Source organism: Pseudonaja textilis, chromosome 3 (assembly GCF_049901715.1).
Source record: "Pseudonaja textilis isolate UNSWEBS1 chromosome 3, rPseTex1.2, whole genome shotgun sequence".
NCBI classification, from domain to species: Eukaryota; Metazoa; Chordata; class Lepidosauria; order Squamata; family Elapidae; genus Pseudonaja; species Pseudonaja textilis.
In genome coordinates this window covers 56,264,664-56,285,334 of record NC_141992.1, presented here as the reverse complement: position 1 = coordinate 56,285,334, position 20,671 = coordinate 56,264,664, and the positions used below count along the sequence as shown (strand labels likewise).

General features: G+C 36.8%; 1 protein-coding gene across 3 annotated transcripts in view; it reads left to right on the top strand.

Annotated features, from left to right (window-relative positions):
• The window catches only part of EIF2B3 (eukaryotic translation initiation factor 2B subunit gamma), an 89,850-nt gene extending 69,920 nt beyond the window's left edge, over positions 1-19,930 (top strand). For all 3 annotated transcript variants that reach the window (XM_087929828.1, XM_026707212.2, XM_026707213.2), the window contains exons 11-12: positions 12,091-12,194; positions 19,725-19,930. In XM_087929828.1, coding sequence (XP_087785954.1) covers positions 12,091-12,194; positions 19,725-19,777 — 157 coding nt within the window. In that variant the 3' untranslated portion in view covers positions 19,778-19,930. The remainder of the gene's footprint in view (positions 1-12,090; positions 12,195-19,724) is intronic.
• Positions 19,931-20,671: the final 741 nt, after the last annotated feature.

Below are 20,671 nucleotides of genomic sequence, written 5' to 3'. Positions count from 1 at the left end.
GCACCCCCATTCTCGTTAACTTTGCTCAATACACTTGATTTATAGATAGATAGCATGCTCTGAAAGTCAGCAGTCCTGGCACTGTGTAAATCAGCTTTTCTTATTTATAGTTTCAACAGGAAAAGGAATTATTTCCCAACTCTTTACATTGCTTTCCGAAGCAATCGACCACCCTGCCCTTTGGTTTAAAGCTGTGTAGCTTTACCACAAAAAGAGTGGCGGGGAGGAGAGAATGCAGCCTGGAATTGCTCTGCTATAAAAACTCCAGATTGTGTGTTCTTGGACGTTGCCTTTAAAACAGCTTCCTTTAAGGCCACACAAGAGATGGCCTGTGTCTTTGGCTTCCTCCCACCCACTCGCCCCCCAATCTCTGACCTCTTAGAAAAATAAATAAAAGATAAAGCACAGTCTGGAATGCTGCAGAATGAGTATACATTTTACTCTCTGTTGTTTTCTGCTGGGATTAGTTGTTTACAATGAGAGGGAGGTGCAAGTTGCAGCCTTACTGAAATTAGAAGCATTTCAGAGTTATCTTGTTAGGTGGTCTGTGCTTTAAAGACTTAAATCTACTGCCTTCCCTTTTGTCTTCTGGGTCATCGTTTCTCCATGTGCCCTCTGTTAAAGAGAAGCCAAACCCTCTTTCTGTTCATCATATCTAAACAATATGCTAACTATGCTTTGGCTTCTAACCAAAAAGTGGGTATATATTCTCTCTTATGAATGAAAAAGGTTATCGACTTTTAATTCTGCTTTAAACAAATTTAAACTAAACTTTTACATTCTTCAAAATTGAAATCATTGAACAAATGTTCAACACGTTATATACATATATGTTACGGGTTAATACCTGAATTTTGAGTTTTAAAAAATCATAGAATCATAGGGTTGGAAGGGTCCTGGGAAGTTTTCTAGTCCGACCTCCTGTCCATTGCAAGTATTCTCATACCATACTGAGCAAATAGTCATCCAATCTTTTCTGGAAAAACCTCCAGTGACAGAACTCCAGGACTTACTTACAGAGCTTTAATAGCTCTCACAGTCAGGAAACTCATTCTTACTATATATGTTGACAGCAGCAAGGCTATTGTATGTGCAAAAATGGAAAGACACTTCAATACCTACCATGGAAGAATGGTTGCAAAAGTTGATGGAGTTGGCTGAAAATGGCAAAACTGACTACTCTGATTAAAGAAAAGAGCATAAAGTACTTTTGTTTCCACATGGAAACTGCTTTCTGAATTTTGTGCTTGATGTAGAAAAGAATGTAACTTTGACTTTGGGTTTTATGGATTAGACTGATTGATCTTTATAGAAATGACTTGTTCATATTATTATGGAAAAACAAAAAGCTGTGATTTGATGCTAATGCTTTATTCTACTGCAACAAAGAGAGTCGGAAGTCAATGCTTCTTTTTCTTTTCTTTCTCCTACCTTTCTTCACTTCTCTTTCCCCTTTCCCCTCCCTCCTCACTGCTCTTTTACTTACTTTTGTATTTTGTAGTATTTTATAACTTAATTAAAATCTTTTTTTTAATGGAAACTCATCCTTATTTCAACTTTGTTCATGTTTTATCCTTGGGTGCTTTGGAGAATAAATGCATCCTCTGTCCAATGCTATTCCATCATATATGGAAGAATTTAGCCTCCAAGTCCCTTACCATCTCCTATTCTTCTTTGAACTCTTTCTAATTCCTCAACATTTTTTTTTCTTTTTTGTATTGTGGTGATCAGAACTAGACACTGTATTCCAGCTGTGGTTTACCGGTGTGGCATAGAGCAGTGTTATCGCTTCCTGTGAACTTGACATCACAATTCTGTGGATGCCAACTGGCTCTTTGGGCAGATACAGCATGCTGCTTAATAAATGAATGCATGGTTTTGCACAACCCTCTGTTTGTAGACATGCTTCAACAAAATAAAGCAAATGAATTACATATACTTCAGTTCACAGGATGGAAGTTCCTTTCCCTCTCCTTCCTGTGTAGCTCTTTTATACACACTGCCAAATCAGGTCTCTATTGCCCCCATTTTTAGGATCACATTGGTGGGTCCCTAGGAACTAGACAGGAGGAAAAAAAAGGTAGTGTAACGACATTATCAGTCATGTAGATCAGTAGACACGGTTGAATTCAAGCCAGTATGTTGTAACGTTAGAATACTTCCATTAGATATACAAAAGATCACGTTACAAGTGACATCTGGAAGAATCAGAGATAAGTTCTGGAAAAAGTTGCACAACACTCTCAATAAATACATTCCAGGGAAAATTTATTCTGTTAGTTGGCATGGAAGCTGGGAACAAGATGAGAGAGGACAGGAAAAGCAAATGGATCATTTGGGCCATTCAGATATCCAAGAACGAATGAGAATGATAATTGGTGAGGATGTGTTTAAAAAAAACAATTTATTTGTTTTGAATACATAGTTTAAGAGCTTACGTCAGGGCACATGTGAATGAATTAAAAATTGAGAATGAGTGCAAAAAATGCAGATGAGAGGAAGATTTTCTATAGAGAAAGTTGCAAAGAATGTTAGAGAGAGCAAGGAATGGTTAAGTTAACACAGACCAAAAATGAAAGAAATTTTGATGGAAATTATTGCTTTGGAGATAGATGAAAAAAAGCTAAACTAGGAGCCTCCAGCAGAATGAATAGAATTAAAAATAAAAGAAATAAGAATTTGAAATGAAACAGAAGTGAAAAATGCTGAAAGCTATATTTATGTATGGGAATTATAGGCACATGGCATACAATGGAATGGAAACAAATGCTTCAAATATTAGGGCCTAAGGAAAAAATGACCAACAGGAAGACATCAGTGCTATGTGAATGTTAGAAAATGGTAAGATTGCAGGAGTAGTAGACACTGCAACAGAGAAAGGCTAAACTATAGATGGGATTTGCTTATGGAGTGACTGTTTAGTTTAACAAGTGTGGGAAGACTACAACCATGCCTGATGACTGGAAGAATACCATTTAATATCCTACGCAAAGGAAAAGATAGCAAAAGAAATACAAAAAATACAGGGGTTAGTTTATTAAATGTGTATGGGAAAATGTTTGGCAGAATTCTGATTAAAAGGTACAAATGAAAAAAAGAAAATATGTGAACATCAGTAAGGCTTTATGTTGGGCAGGGGAATGCAGATTTTTGTTTCTCATCAGGTAATATATATATGTGTGAATACCAGTATAAGAAATATGGCTTATGGAAAAATGGCAAAAAATTAAAAGAAGTTGATGAATTATGTACCATAATAGAATATTTAATAAAGACAGATGAAATGTTTGTCAGGAAGTAAAATTGGCAACGTTTAGGAGTATCTCTCTGCCTATTTTCTTATATGTTAGTGAGAATTGGTTATGTTAAATCAAGCATAAAATTAAATTGTATGCAGTGGGACTAGAGCACATAAACACAACAACAAAAAGAGACAAGCCAGGAATGAACAGTAATGAATTATTGTGGATTGAATACTAATGAGTGATCACTATGTAAGTAAGAAATATGTTGAGGCAGTTTGATCACATTTCCAAAAAAAATTGAATACATCAAGACAATGCAAATTGATAAAATATGGAGAAATATAGTGAATAGTATTGGTATAAACGACATTTAGCAATATTTCTTTTTTCTAATCCCATGCATCCATCCTTTAATTGCTATTTCTAGTTTGTTTTTTGCACTTTGCATACTTTTGCTTACCCTAAAAGAGCATACTATAACATGTATTGAATGTATAGCACCATTATGAGTATTATCACTTTATTTCATTCGTAAAAGATCAAGTAAAAACTGTTTCTTGCATATTAATATTAATAAAATTATCCAAACTTTAAGAAGGCTTTAAACCCAGTCAGACTCTTTGTTTTGCCAAACATTTTCATATTTCATTTTAAAATTAGTTCCATATTTGTAAATGTAAATTTGTAACAATTGACAATACATTTTAAATAAAATGTACTTGGAATCTTCATAATTACAATTAATTTTTCATAGTTGATTAAAGTAGTTCCGGGGGGGGGGATTTCTCAACTGAGAGAAGTTTTGGGCCGAAAATATTGTTGGATATTTTTCTCTTTTTCATTTATCAATTTTACACTGAGGTTTTAGAATTCATATTTTACTCCAATATAGATGTAAATTGGGGGCTATAAATCCCATAATTCTGAGGGACTCTTGCTGGATGGGGGTTATAGGTCATCCTTGACTTTTAACCATTTGTTTAGCAAAAGCTTGAAGTTACAATAGCACTGAAAAAGTGACTTACAACCAGTCCTGGCGCTTACGGACATCACAACATCCTCACATCATGTGATCAAAATTCAGGCCATTTGGCAACTGGCATGTATTTACAACAGTTGCAGTGTCCTGGGATCACATGATTTGCAACCTTTCCAGCCAGCTTCTGACAAGCAAACTCAACATAGGAAATGGATTCGCTTGTGTGAATTACTTAGCAGTCGGAGTAATTTACTTAACCATGCAAAAAAGGGTTGTAAAATCGGGTGCAAGTCATTTTAAAACTGCCTTCCTTAGCAACAGAAATTCCGGTCCCTTGTTATGGTTGTCAGTTGATGGAGTCATGCCAAGGCACATCTGCTTTCCCTACTTGAGAGGATATAATTTCACATTTATAACTGATCTATTCCACTGTCTTTTACCAATAATATAGTCAATTTGATTTCTCTGGCCTCCGTATATCCTGCTGGGAAAGATAGAATAGAATTCTTTATTGGCCAAGTGTGATGGGACACACAAGGAATTTGTCTTGGTGCGTATGCTCTCAGTGTACATAAAAAAAAAAGATACATTCATCAAGAATCATAAGGTACAACACTTAATGATATTTCATAGGGTACAATAAGCAATCAAATCATACTAGGAAACAGTCAATATAGATTGTAAGGATACGAGCAACAAAGTTACAGTCATACAGTCACAAGTGGGAGGGGATGAGTGATAAGGAGTGATGAGAAGGTTAATAGTAAGACTTTGCAGACTTTGTAAATAGTTGGACAGTGTTGAGGGAATTATTTGTTTAGCAGAGTGATGGCGTTCGGGGGAAAACTGTCCTTGTGTCTAGTTGTTCTGGTATATAATGCTCTATAGCATCGTTTTGAGGGTAGGAGTTGAATACACCTACCCAAGGAGATACTCTTGATACCCAAGATACTCTCCTACCCAATACTTCTACCCAAGGAGATACTCTTGGCATGCACTACTGGCATTCTCCACTTATCCCTCATTGGAGTAGTCCCTGCTGCTCCAATGGCAGAGCACAGCAGAATGTGTGTGGCAGACTTAGTCATACCCATTGCAAAATATGCTGTCTATAAAGCTAATGTGTCACAGAGGTGCTCAAAACATAAACTCTTAAACTTTATGATGGGGTGTGCCTTTCAGTTGTTAAAACTTTATTATAATAATATTTTTTATTATTAATCTTGGAAACTACTGCTTCAAATACATTATTGTAAAGATAACTGCTATCAACACACTTATAGCAGCTAACTTATTTTAATATTTGTAATTTTATAAAGCTGCACTGCTCAAAATTGAAAATTAGAAGGCCCCAACACAAAGTGCTTGTTGTATAAGAATATAAACATTGTATAGAATATAAATATTTCTAGTTCTTTATTCTGGATGGTAGGGAAGAACAGAAATGAGGCTGAAATTGAACAAACAATACAGTTCTTCTGTTGGCAGTCTTTATGGTTTGATTTTTCAAAAAGTGCACAAAAAAGCATTTGCAAGTAATTTCCAAATGCCTGTATTACAGCTGTCAGTGAGTGGAAGGAACACCCACAAAATGTGCTTCAATTTGTTTTTTACTCTTGTGGTAAATACTAGCCAAATTGCTCTGTTGTGTGGCAGAGCCATAGCGGGAGCTAGAATTATCAATGTGTGCCTGAAATCCTACATACAAAGATTGAACTCTAAACTGTTTCCAGCCCTAATGTGCTTCCATCATCCTGTTGTCAGAGGAGATGTTACTCCAGTTTTTCTAACTTCCAAAATGAGGATTGTGCTTTTAATGGTTCTTTCAACTCCAATAAATGAGTGCAGTTATAGATTTTTTTTAATTCCAGCAATTCCTAACACAAGAATGATCTGTATGTTTTTATAAAACTAACTGAAACTCACACAACTTTGACATAGCTATTGAAATATTTTTTTAAAAAAAAAAGTTCCATAGGCTCAGTGTTTTAAAAAAGATGGAGAGGTTATTATATTACAAGCCCTTTCACAATGATTTCAAACTAACTTGTAGATTGATTAGGATTGGTTTTGCCAGTCAAAATGTTGATATAAAAAAGTTATGCACCCAAAATATGTAATTCAGGAGTAACTTTAGATATTTTTATTGTCAAAGCTTTGAGACAGCTGTGGCCAATCTTCAGTGACAAAAAAGAAGTGGTTTACTTCCAAGCCATTTATATTGAAATTCTTGCACTGTATTTTCGGCATATGTGTTCGAGAAATTCCTGTAGTGTTAGGGTTTTTTAGGGGAGGAGGGACTATATTATTTTAACTGTATTATTTTGGTGCTTTTTTCTATTTATGGTTTTTATCTTTTTCTTTTTAGTTCTTTGAAATGTTTATCTCAGGTGAATGAAAATTATTTTTTCCCCCTTTTACCTATCGAAATACTGGCATTTTATGTATATCATTGTTCCTTATGTCATCTGTCAAACTAGAAAAAAAGCTGAATCTTAATAGCTATCCTGTTAAATGACAAAAAATCTATACACGATTAATATATAGGATTTGCTCCTGTACTGTTGGAAGTTTATAGTTATGCTTTTTCAAATGTTTTTGAAGGTTGGTAAAATTTTTGCTAATTTAGTACAAACTGTTCTCAGATATTCTAGTCAACTGTTGAATTCAGAATCTGACAACAGCACTAGCAGATAAGATTGTATCATGTTTCACTATCCATCCTGTACTATCAAGTATCAGAAAAAGGGTGAGAAATCTTGCTTACCTAATCTTGCTTACTTGTATATTTAAGATGTACCATTCTAGGATTTCTACTGGTTATTTCCTTCCTGCTAATCGGATTAAAATTTTTATTCCTTTGACAGCGTTATTACAAAGTAAATTATCAAGATGGAACTCATCAAATATATTTTTCCTCTTATGTTTAATTTCACTTATCCTGGGCCTCTCTTATTAGGATTTGAAGTGTATCCTGGGTATAAAAGTAGAGATGAACACAAATCACTATTATATACTGAGGGAATATTATGTTTTACTCATAATTATCAAGGTTCTATATCAAGATTTATAGACACAGTCCATCAGTTTCTTAAATATCAGATTACTTAATTCATTGAAGTAAGTTTCACATACTTTTTAAAAACTGTAATGTATCCACGGAAATCTGAAAAAATGTATTTACTTAGTGTTTAGAATATCTTTGAATATTTATTCCCCCCACCCCAATTCCTAGTTTTAGATGTAATTCTTAATCTTTTTATTTTAGATTAATATTTATATAAATAAATCTCAGGGACTTTATTACAGAAGGATAAATGAAGTAAAATAATATTATTTCAAGATTTATATAACTATTAGTATGATTCCCATGGTAATACCTGTAAGGCAGGGGTCCCCAACCACCGGGCCGCCGGTTTGCTGGGTGCCGCCATCTTGTTTGAAAGAAAGTGCTTCCGGGTGAGCTTTTCTGGTTGGAAAGTGGCGTTTGGGTCCTGAAGGAATCGTCGCGCCTTAGTTTTATCAAAGGGGGGGGCTTCAAATGAAACTAAGGCGCGAGGATTCTTTCAGCACCCAAGGCAAGGCAAGCCGAGCAACCATCCCGAAGCCGTCCCGAAGGGAAGCCCATCGACAAAGGTACAAAGGAGGAGTTGAAGGTGGCAGGGAGAAGCGGGGGACCGCTGGCTGGCCGGTTGCTCAGCTCGCCTTGCCTTGTCATGAGTGCTGATGCCGGTACCGGGCCGTGGATCATTTTGTGATGCCGGTACCGGGCCATGGCACAAAAAAGGTTGGGGGCCACTGCTGTAAGGTATTTCATCTAAGTGGTTTACCAAGAAACTTTTTAAGAGGAGAGCGCCCAATAGTTTCTTTATCTAAATTACAGGTAAAGAAATACAATGTAATAATGAGGATTTAATTTCTCCAACTTTCAGTTTTCTTACTATGTATACATTTTGACTTCTATTTCTTTATAGAATCCTAGTGGACATAATTATGAAAGTTATTATGGAGCTTCTAATATGCCTGAAATTTGGTTCCTATTTTCTAGTCAAAACTTTTATTTCATGGTATAAGGCATATTTGGAAAACATTGGATGTAAGTGTAACTTTGACTCATATTCTCATGACAGACTTATACATTGGGAAATCTGAGTCTGAAATTTGAAGACTATACCCTTGTAAATTCAGTAGTAACAAAGATATTAATTAGCTAGCCAAGTTTTAAACCATTCAACTTACTGCAAGAGATGTTCCGATTGTCCAAAACTATAGAAAATTGCAGTATACTCAATCAAACATAATTGGTTTTCACAATTTATTCAAAATGCATTAGCAGCATCTCTATCCTGAATTATTATCAGCACTGAAATTTGTTTTGGTTGGTTGATTCCAAATGTATATTATTTTGAATAGAATATTAATCAACCAATCATAATAGATAATTTCAACAGGTGTTTTCCCATTTATTGGACACATTAGATTAGAAAATGTGTATAAACCGGTGGATCATTTACATTTTTATCCTGTTGCCCATGTGAAGGGGTGGTTAATCTTCCTGCTATCACTGCTGGAGCAGTTGGAAAGGAAACAGCTGTATCAGTGCAGCAGGAATAAGAAACCCACGGAAAGAGCTGTCTATTCAGACTTCCCCTCAGAATTAACATCTCAATAAGAGGCTTTGCCAAGGGAACCTGAGCTAGATGACTCCATCATGCATAAATCTATCTTGTGTTAAAGGGGAGGCTGCTGGCCTAAGATTGAGTCAAGTCCTTCCTGTTCAAAATATTTCTTCCTTTTCATACCATAGACCTACTCTTCCCTAGTCTGTAGGAGACATCAATTTGGCTGTGATCATAGAAGACCATTTTCTAGGTGTAGGACAAAAATTGGTGTTCTTATCAAAATCCATTTGCATTTCTGAAGCTTTAAGAAGTCAAGATCTCTGTTGTGATATTTGAAACCAACTATGGATGACCTGCCTAATTTATCAGCAGTATTTCAGTAGAAGAATAACCATAGCAACCAATAGGAGGACTTTCCAGAACATCATTCTAGTCATTGCAAAAAGTTGTACCTTGTTTTTCTTTCTCATTCCCATTGTATTTTCCTTCTCTACCATGCCTTTTAAGATTATAACTCTGAAGACAGAGCTGCCTGCTTTTAATTATTCTGGGAGCTTTCAGATGGAAAATGTGGAGTATTAGCATAAGTAGCCTTGTGGTCCATCATTATGAAACCCCTGTGGAAGGCCTGTGAAATTATTTTGTGGTCCGGCCAACTGGAAGCTACCCATTAACCCCTTACAGTTCTGAATTTCTGCCTGCAGATTAAAAGAACAAAAGCTCTCCTTTTCCATGTGGACTAGAAATGCAAGATTGTAGACAGTACGATACAACATGATCTATGTGAATAAGAATTGATTTTTTATTTTTCTATATCAAGACAGCTGTCCTGTTAATTGTTACTTCCAGAGAAAGAGAATTCACTGCCCACATGGACAATCTGTTTCACTATTAATAGCTCTTATTCAAGGGAAGTTTTTTCTAATGTTTAATTAAAATATGTTTGTCAGCCACTCCTGTTCATTGTCTTTAGAATTAGAGCAACAAAGAATAGTTTTTCTCAAGATAGACTTCCAGGTATTGGAAGGCTGCTTTTACATTTCTCCTTAATTCTTTTCCGTTGTAAAACATTCAGAAGTTCTTCTTTTTAATAGGATTTGTAAACATCCAACTTTCCTAAGCTGCTAATTTTTGGATATGTCAATGGTATTCTTAAAATACAGCACCTAGTTATGAACATAGTTCTGCAGATGTAGCATAACTAACACAAAGTGGAGTAAAACAGTCATTTGGTGTTATTTGGGATAAATTGCATTAGCTTTTCATATTGTGTGGCTGACTCACTTTCATACTATTCTTATTCCATATTGTCACCCACAGAAATACCTAAACCTTCTTGGTTATGCTGCTATATCTGTATGTGAATATTTGATATTTTATATCTAAATGTTAGATGTTACATATTTGTTTAATTTAGTCTCATTTTATTGAGATAGTCAATTCTCTAATTTAGTTTCAAGCTATTGCTTCATCTTCCAAGATTCAATCTTCATTCATTATGCTTACTGTCTAGTTTAATAAGGATACTGTAGGAAATACGTTTTGTTCTTACTGTTTCAGTACCCATCAAATTATTGATTGCCAGTAAAAGATGGTTGAGTTTAATCTGGCAAGACTTATTTTTGACAAACCAATGTTGGCTCCTAGGAACCAATATTGTTAATTATAAAAGTACTTTTCCAATATTTTAGATTTATACCCCATCACTTTGAAGGAACCCCCTCATATTTGATATCAAGATCTACCAAAATATTTTTTGTTGATGATACCCTCTTTGAACCCAAATAGATTTCCCTTTTTTTACCCTTTCCTTTTCTGTCTTCTAGAAAGGAATAATTAAAACATGCTAATAACTCTTAATTTCTCAACATTCCTACTTCAAACCTCATAAATTTTAGAAATTTTCATATGCATGTTTTTTGTTCCAACATAGATGAGCTATAAAGAATAGTGTTCAGCTGTTTGTGTTAACTCACATCGTTGAATACAGGCATTGAAAAACCAAACATCAGTCATGAGGATATGTTTGCAATGGGTATGCCTTCATTCCTCTTATGTGAGGGATAATCAATACACTTGTGTTTCTATGTGGGCCTGAGTGTTGTCATTAGTGTTTCTTGATTTATTATCTGCAAATAGTCGAGGTTCATAAAGATACCTGGTACTACTATAGGATTCCAATGGCATTGAATGCCTCCCGAACTGTTTTGATTGATGTGTCATGTTCTTGAATTCCTGGGCTACCATATCTGGACTGCAAACATCAGATGACAATTAGTAGGTCTTTGTTGCCATTTTTTCACCATTTGGATTTTTGCAGTCCAAATATGGCGGTCTTGCTTATTTTTTGCCCTGTGTCTCTTCTCCCTGACTTTCATTCATCCAGTATATGGGGGTCATACAGAGAAAAATACCTGAATCTCCTTCAATATTTTTCCTGCAGAAGGCAAAAATTCCATTTTCTTGGGAGGTAGTTTACATTGTTTTGGGGCAGAAAAATAAACAAGGTTCACCGCTTGCAGGTCATAGATCTCTCCCTCAGTGTTACCTATGCTAGGTTCTAAACCCATATAATAGTTTTCTGCATTTCCTTTAACTTCCCCACTATATTTTTTATATAGAGCTTTCCTTTTGTGTGCTTCCTTTATAATATCTCTTGTAAATATAAATTATTTAACTATGCCCACCAAAGCTGTCAATTGTGATTGACCAGAATTTTGGATAGAAGATTTTTCATACTCTCGTTTATGTACTTTTTAAATCAGGGGTGTCAAGCTTGCATCGTCATGTTATCGTCACGTGGTGTATTGTGACTTTTCCCCCGTTCGCTAAAAAGGGGGCGAGCGTGGCCAGTGCCGTGACATATCCAGCTTGTGGACCACAAGTTTGATACCTCTAGTTTAAATGGAGAGAAAGATTTAATTTTCTGTAAATCATAATTATACTTTGCCACTTAAATATATTGCCTATCTCTTCCCCACAGGACTTCCATCAGGGGCAATGGGACTGGTCAAGATGACAGCTGCAGCCATGGGATTGAAGCCTGGCCCCTTTTGTCCATGCATTGTGGATTCACCATATGTAAAAGGGAAGGGGCTTCAATTGCAAAGTCTCAGGTGCTATCTTGACTTTCTGATCCACTGCAAATGTTCTGCTTCCCCATCACTTCCTCACTTACCTGGTTACAGTAATGATGGTTAGTGTAATTTCTACATTTGTTTTAAATCCTCATTTATCTTTACAGGTGCAGCATACAGAATTGTGTTGTTTGCCATCATGCAGTGATAGAGAAAGGAAGTGACCTCAAGGACTGTTTGATTGGAAATGGCCAGCACCTACAAGCTAAATGTAAGTAGAATCTCACCAGTGATTGTTAAAAGGGCTGGTATTGTAATCCACTATTTCTCAACCTCAGCAATGCTGGCTGGAGAATTCTGGGAGTTGAAGTCCACACATTTTAAAGTTGCTGGGGTTGAGAAACATTGCTGTAATCCATCTGTGTTCCTGGGATTGCCCTCTGAAGCTATGCAAATGAACTAGTTCCATTTTAATCCACTTTATAGATTTACTAAGACAGTAATTGTAGAAGGAACTGCCAGAAGCAAAACTTTTAGAAGTCCAACCCAAATTAAAATAGTAGAAGCACTTTTATTCACTCGCTGCAAAAATGAGAAAACTTATATCATATAGAGCAGGGGTGTCAAACTGATGTCGTCACGGCGGTGTTGGGACTTTTTCCCCCCTTTACTAAAGCAGGCGTAGGTGTAACCAACCTGTGATGCATCTGGCCCACAGGCCGGGAGTGTGACAGTAGTAAACTGCACAAAATATTGGTAGTTAACCCTTTTTATGAGACCATTTGAATATTTGCAGAAAGTAAGAAGGCTGGGATAGATCTTCAGAGAGAGTTTAATTGTTAAAACCCTGTCTTAAAGCTAATTCCAATAGTTTATGCCAGTCCCTTATGAAATGATACCTGCTATTCAGGCTTTCAGAATCTGTTTACTAACTGTACTTGCTGGAGCCAAGAGCAAAACATTAGTTCAAGTGAGAACATGGTCAGATTCAAACATATATGTCTACCAATGTTCTTTTTCAGCAGACTGGTTTAATTATTATTGTTAGAAAATCAAGAGACAACCTCTTGACAATGTATTGCAAATCACTTACACATGTACTTTTTGCCTAATCCTGTGCTAATCTATGTGTGCCTGTGTATATAAGTGAGCCTATGCCTGGACATTACTTGCTCTGCCAAGTTACGCAGTGCAGCCTTAGCAACTGTGGCATAGTTTCATTGATCAGCATGATGCTCTGTGTTGGGATCTAAGCAGTTCATGCTAGGATCAAGGTGAAACAGAGTTATTCAGATTAAAAGCATGCCCACAACAGTCTTATTTTAAGGATTAAGTGATTTCCTTCATTTACATTTCAAGGAGTGTTGGCAACTGTCCCATGTGAATTGATGAGGTCCAGTTTGACAAAGCGCAGCTGTCTAAAGTATCTGTTCTCACCCTGAAGCTTTGTAAGGAATATCTGAAGTGATGTGTTCTCCTTTGCTTAGATGTGGGCCTGTGAAAAAACTACAGCACTAGCTAGTTATGGGGTGGAGAGAATGTTTAATGTTTTTCCCCGCACAAGCGATGCGCTTCTAAGGTCTTCAAAATTTGTAATGGAAAGACTGGCTGAGTTTGTATATACACTGTATTTACACTTATGGCAGAAGTATTTACACTATGTTTTGTCATTTAATTTGGATGGACACTAAGGCGGTTAACTCTCCAGAGTATGAACAAACCCGGTGCAGGATTTTTTTGTATCTTGGATTTTTGAACAAATGTTATCCCTAAATTTGTGGGTCTGAAACTTAGACATTGATAATATTTTAAACCAATTAGTAACATCTTTTTGAAAGATAGTCATATATGTGCACACACAAGCACACACACAAACATACAGAGTGCCCAGGAAGTCTAGCTGTCATCATTTCTTTTGATATTGAAAGTGTGCTATGCCATCAAAGTATAGCTTGCTTCCGTCTCTCTTTTGCTTTAAACATTGGCATTCAAGAATAAAGTAACCTTCTTTAATCCTTAAGGCTTAATATAGACCTAAAGGATGCTAATTCAGGAAAATATATGCCTAGTATTACAGAGTAATTTGTTGGTGGCTGGGCTATTTTTATAGCTAGAAGGAACTATTTTCTATCTTCACTTTATTTGGCTATAAAAGTAATTACAGCTTGTCTTTTTACCCCATATGTTTTCTCTCTTGATTAAATATTTGGTAACTTCTTTTCCCTTCTTTTTTCCCTATAATAAACAATATCTTAAATTATGAAGCATCAGCAGTTTTTATTGTCTTCATATGAGCCAGAAACAAAATTGAATTACCTTTGGGGCTTCTATTGGATTTTTTTTTCTTTTGGGGGGTTTAAAATATTCAGAATATTCCTACTTAGCTAAAGTATCACAAAATTGTAGTATTATGTTTTATTATTTAATTATTTTATGTTTAATTAAATCACTTCACTTTGCCACTTTATAATCTTTTCATTGCAAATTCTCATTTATATTCTGATACATTTTTCTGACCCTTCTTTTCCAAGGGGCTGGAACACTGCCTCCTTTAAAAAGTGTTTCTGGAACTACGAATGTTACTACCCCTTTTACGATGTAATAGTTTTTAAAACTGAAGATCTAAGATCTTTTTTAAAAAAGGAATTATTGTACATAAACGATCGTTGCTCATTTGAGAAGTTGCTTTATTACAGCACTGTAAGTTAAAGAAACATAATAATCAAGATAAATTGATGGTATTCATGCTGATATATATTCTGCTTTCTGATGTCCAAACATACGTAGTTTGCTTCTACATTATGTTTAATCAGATTCTCTTTAACTAGTAGCTGTCAGTAGTCCTAATCCAAATTCCAACAGAAACCATGCCCCAACTGTTTGTCACCTAGAGATTTAAAATTCATAATTCTTCTGAAATAATGATTATCCTTTAGTCAAGAGGTCGAGAGAAAGCTGCTTTGAATGCAGAAGTCTATCCTGGATTAGAATCCACCATAACAGGAAACTCTTCTGTGTGGCCTGAGATTCTTTGTAAACAGCCTATGTGAGTCAGAGACCTTGTTGTTAGCTGTCCAAATCACCATATGACATTTGTATAATAGCAACTGTGCATCTGGAAGGTCTTAGACATTTAACTCTAGGGAACTGGCTGTGTACATGAAGTGGCATCTGTATGTGACCCGACTCTCTGATTGTATATGAAAACAGCCCTCGCCAAGAATCTGCAGTTGCATACATCTCCTGTGATTGCTTCCTACTTTCCCTCCCTACTTCCCGGGAGCCCTTCAAGTGCATGTTCTCATGCATGCATTTGAAAAGAGAACCATTAAAGTTTTCCCAGACCACCAGCTTTTTTACGCTTACTAGTAACAACTGTAGAGCATTGCTGCACAACTTGCTTTTTCTTTTCTCTGCCATGACGTCATTTAGATGGTTCCTCACAAAGACTAACTAGTTAGGCAGACAAGATAGAAGTACTTTTGCTGTCGAGTGGCACCTACCTATGAGAAAGCGAACTAAAGTAGGACAAAGAAAAGGCATTACAAAAATATAGGTTATGTTCTGGCGTGTAAATTATTCTTCCTCATTCAGTAAGACTCTTCAGCAAGCAATCTATTTATTCAATCTTTTATAACTGTAAAAAGATATAAAAGAGATATTTGATATGCAAAAATCTTCTCTTCATCTTGCTACCGCTACAGTTAATTTTAAAATGTATCCACAAATAGGTCTTTTATTCAGCTCCTTATGTACAGAGATATATTTGTGTGCTTTTTATCTGCAAAGCAGCATTTAGTGTAATTTAGCATATTGCAAATAGTACAAAAACTCCCACATTAAAATACAATATTTAATTATAATGTATAAAAGTGATAGCCTTCAGTTACAAATGCAAACTATAAATGATAGGATAATTAAAATAAAGAACCGGGGGTGGGGGGATTCTGAAAAAGAGCAATTTTCAGTAACATCTTTTTTTAAAAAATATCCATTTTACTTATCCGGTTGGAAAGAGAGAGTTCTAAAACATTAGTTTCCCTGCTCAGATTCTGAAGATAAACTTATGACTGATCAGGACTCAAAATTCTACAGAAGATATTCATTCCCAAGTAGCCACACAGAAAGACACATTTCCCCTAGATTGATGCAGAGAACCTGATATCATAGACTAAAATCTATAATATCCTACATTCCCTCCTGGGTGAACATTATGGAAGTTGTAGTGCAAACTATCTGGAGTTGAAACTACATTCCTCAAGCCAAGGTATCAGAGAGTTTGTGGGAAAATATCTTAAATACATATGCTTCTTCCCTCTCACGGTGCATTGTAGGAAAGTTCCCCTTTGTAAGAAATCTCTTTTTCCCCTTTCCCCTCTCTAGTGAATCCAGTCAGTTGTTCCATTTTGATTGTTTCTCCTAAGAATATTGCTTCTCTTTCCTTCTATCCTGGCTTGCAATCCTTGGAGAGGATTAATCTTCCAGTTTGCCCTGGCACCGACTGAATGTTTTCTTTCTCAACAAAAGAAAGACACATCAGACCTTTGGTAGACATAAGCAGTGGTCTTCCTTCCCACCGAAAGCCTCTCGTGCTTTCTTGGCTTTGAAGTATGTGGGAGACAGTCTGGGTCAGCAAATGGTTACTGTAGTTGTTCTTTCCTCCATAATAATTATAGCGCCTAGATATCATGTCAAAACTATGGGAAGGTGTGACAGTGAAGGTTTTGGAGCAGAGCCAGTGGTTTCCTGCTATAGTTAGAAAAATTGGTATTTATTCCTCATGTCAGAGGAAGTTTATTAATTGATTTAAATCATTTATTTACTGCTTTCCAGGAATAGAAATCTTAAATAGGTTTACAATCAAAAGTTAGCAGTTTAACTTTAAACAATAGGTTAAAACATTTAACCAAAACATAATTTAAGGCACCATATTTTTTTTTCCTATTTCATCTTGTCCAGTAGGACTCTCTGGACAAATCCCTGCTATTTTCTTGGCAAAGTTTTTCAGAAATTGTTTTCCATTGCTTCTTTCCTAGGACTGAGAGAGTGACTGGCTCAAAGATACACAGCTAGCTTTGTGCCTAAAATGGGACTAGAACTCAAAGTCTCTTGGTTTCTAATCTGATGTTTTAACCACTCCACCAAACTGGCTCTCTAGACACTATATAAACAGTGAACAAAGAGAAAATCAAATCAGTCAAAGAACAGAAACTTACAAATAAAAAAATGAAAAATTTAAAATCATGATAGCATTAACACATTATTTAGAGGCTTGGGAGAATTTTAAAAAAGTATTTGCTTGGTGCCAAAATATACAGTAAGGTCTGGCTGGTTTAGGCGTCCATCGGGACTCACTGTTGTTTTGAAGAAATGTTTTATGCAGGTATGTTCAAAGGGAGCCTGACTATCAGTTGATAAGTAATGAGCAGATTTGGGGTATGGGCTTAGTGCTGTTCTGGAAGCCATCAAGCATGTGAAGGGCAGAGGTTGGCTCCATGCCATAAACATCAGAGAAAATGTTGGTTCTTTCTCTTCTGCTTCACCGCACAACCCAACACCACCACCACCACCTTCACTGCTGGTCAGCTGCTCTTCGGGAGGCTGATCCAGAGTCTCAGGACCAGTGTAAGGGTTTGGCATGGATTGAAAAAATTAAACTTCCCTATTGCCCAAAGCAATGGAGGATAAGGGCCAGAGGAGTGGGGCTATGTCCACACCAACTTTAACTGGTCAAACAGTGATGAGTTGATCCCATGGCCAAAAAAGCACTGGCTGTGACATCAGCAGAATAGTTGGTGAAGCGTGCCAAATTGCACCCTCAATAAAACTGCCAATATTTGTTGCTTTGCTGCTCATAGGAAAATGCCCTGAGTTCCATCTATTGTCAAAATAAAATCTATGAGTGGAACACATTTGCCATACGTTCCTGTTGTCAGTGCTAAAAAGCCTGTTTCCTTTTTTTCTTCCAGCTACATATTTTCCAGAACCCTTCTCTCCTAGTATACCACCCAGAGACCTGTGTTGGGACATAGCCAGGCAGTGGGGAGGTCTCAAGTGGGGAATTAGCCTTGAATTCTTATGCAACCACAAGAAATCCAGGATTGACCTTCCCCCTCCCCCCACCCCATCCCCAAAGTTCCATAGAACCTTGTCTATTTGGTTCCAAGGGAAGGCAAAACAGTCTGTGGAAATGCTTGAATAATAAGGAAAATATAATAAAATAGCATAGTTAGCTTGAACTCTGCACATATGGATCTGGTTGTTTGTGCCTGGCACTCTGTGAGTGCAATGGGCAATTTCATAATTTGATAAATAAATAAAGATGTGTTTCTTGCATGTGCTCTTAGTGTCCTCAAGGCTCTTATGCTTTCTATTACCTTAATATTCATTGGAACAATAGGGACCAAAAGACTTGCACTTCAAGGTTACATTGATGGAGATGCATACATGATCCTGCATATGTCTACATTTCTGTTGCTTCATGCCGATGCTCAACTCACTGATTCTTTTTAAATGCTATTATTAAAAGTATCTCCAGCTTTTAAAAAGTGTTCATACTCAGCAAAGTCTTCCGGCAGTGGTGTGTAATAGAAGAATAATTTAGTGCCAGGGACTGTACTGTATTTTATTTAAAAGGATTTATGAAACTGTGTGTAATTGAATGAATAAACTGAATATTTTTGAGCCCCTGAGGGCTGGAGCTTCGTGGTGGTCCTGGGTTTTGGCCCTAACCCCTTCTTCTCTTCCCACACACTCCTCCTTCTCTTCCTCCTCCTCCTCCTTTATGGCTTAGCTTTGCCACCAGCAGCAGCAATCTGTCTGGGGCTAATTGATCAAATAACAAGGAGATGCTTTCATATTCCCCCCAAGGCAGTGTTCTCAAGGAGAGATGCTGCCAGAAGATATCCGCTATCCATTGGGGGAGTTTGTGGGAACAGAGTAATTGTTGTCCTTATGTTTACTTAAATTGCACTGTTATGTACAATACTATAATCCATAAACTGCAGGAGCCCAGATTTTCTGTAAGCTTGTCACACCTAGATTTTCCAAGGTCTGATTCTTCCCGCACTCCTTATAAAATAAGTACCGCATTCTCTAAGCCATTCAGGTGGGAGCTCCTGGGACCTTTGGGCCAGGTAATCCTGCCTCCCTCACATTCTGATGTGGCTCCGAATCTGTCTGGCAGAGATGCTCTTGGTCTGAAACAGTCATGCCAACAAATTCTGGGACAGTTTTGAAAGTACCTTCTTTAATCCCTCTTTTCTGTGTGGTTTGAATGCATCTGTAGCCCTGCCAATGGCAAATAAAAGACAGCCTGGTCAAAAATTTCTGAGGAGGTGGAAGAATTTGTAAATTCCTATCTGGCTCTGAGAACAGAATGAAGCCAGCTGAAGAAGCGTTGCCTGTCAACCAGGGATTGAAAACTGATTCTGGGCCCACTTCCATGTAGGGCTAACCCAAGAAAGTTGAACAGTGCTTAGGATTGGAGAGCATTACCTTCCTTTTGTGCTTATGTGATTCTGTACCTGCCAGCAAAAACGGCTTCTCCTATGCCAGCTGTGTTACTTGACTGCCACAGAGATACAGACATGAACATTTTCTCATTCGAGTTCTGAAACCAGGTATTTGACTCTGTTTGGAATATTAAATTTGAGCCTTTTCACATTACCCCCATCACTGCCACATATACCATATAGTCCCTTTTGTGTCACAGTAGACAAAGCATAACATTTAAACTTTTCTCTCTCCCAAATGCTACTTTTTTTCTCCTTCTCTCTCCCTCTCTCCCTCTCTATTGCAGCTAAACATGCAAATGAAGTTATTATGGGCACTGAACAACTGATGGAAATCTGAGCCTGGCAGAACTGAAGGATGGATTTCTGGCAACCTGAACCAATAGCTCAGCTGGAGATTGTGCTACATGAATTTCTCCTGGCATCACTGACGCTGACAGCCACTCCTGCTCAGATTTCTTCTTTACCCCTTAATAAAGAAATGTTTACAATGGCATCTGTCTGTCTCCTCCATTTAACTAGTTCCCCGCTCCTCTTCTCATTGACAGGCAGGCTGCTTTGCAGAGGGTGATATGGGTTCCTGTAAATTCAGTGAACACATTTTATTGCCAACCAAGCTAAGAGCGAGGACCACACAGATTGTGTTCCGCCAAAAGAACAGCTGAGCCAAAGTATCTGCAATGAAAGTGCCAGCTCTCTGAGTACCACTAATTAGAAAAGGAAGGCAGTGCATGTTGGTTCAACTTTGCATATGAGGTTAAAAAACATCATATAAGGGGAGAAGAAACGGGGTACAAAGTGATGAAGGGTCGGAAAAATACTCTCTTATCAGTTTGGACTGTGAATATAGTGCTTATTTTTTTCTTGAGCGGAAGTAGTAACCAGCTTCTGTTGTCTGTAATTCCAATTTTTTAAAAAAAAAACCGTCTGGAAAAGAGAAAATCATTGTAGACAATATGCATGTGTAAGCCAACTGTGAGTATTAGATTTTGCCAAAAAGGTATAATAAATGCCATTTCATTCCAACTTGTGGCAAGCACATAACAGCACAGATAACCATTATCTGATCACCATTAAGTGTGTCCTGACCACTAAGACAGTTACTTGTAACAGACAAGTAATTACTTGGAAACAATTACTATTGGTTTTTGCACGGCTTTTCTGAGATCCCCAGGTCAGTTTGGTAGTTCTTGTGACTCTGAAGTCCACTGTATAAAAATATAACCATGCAGTT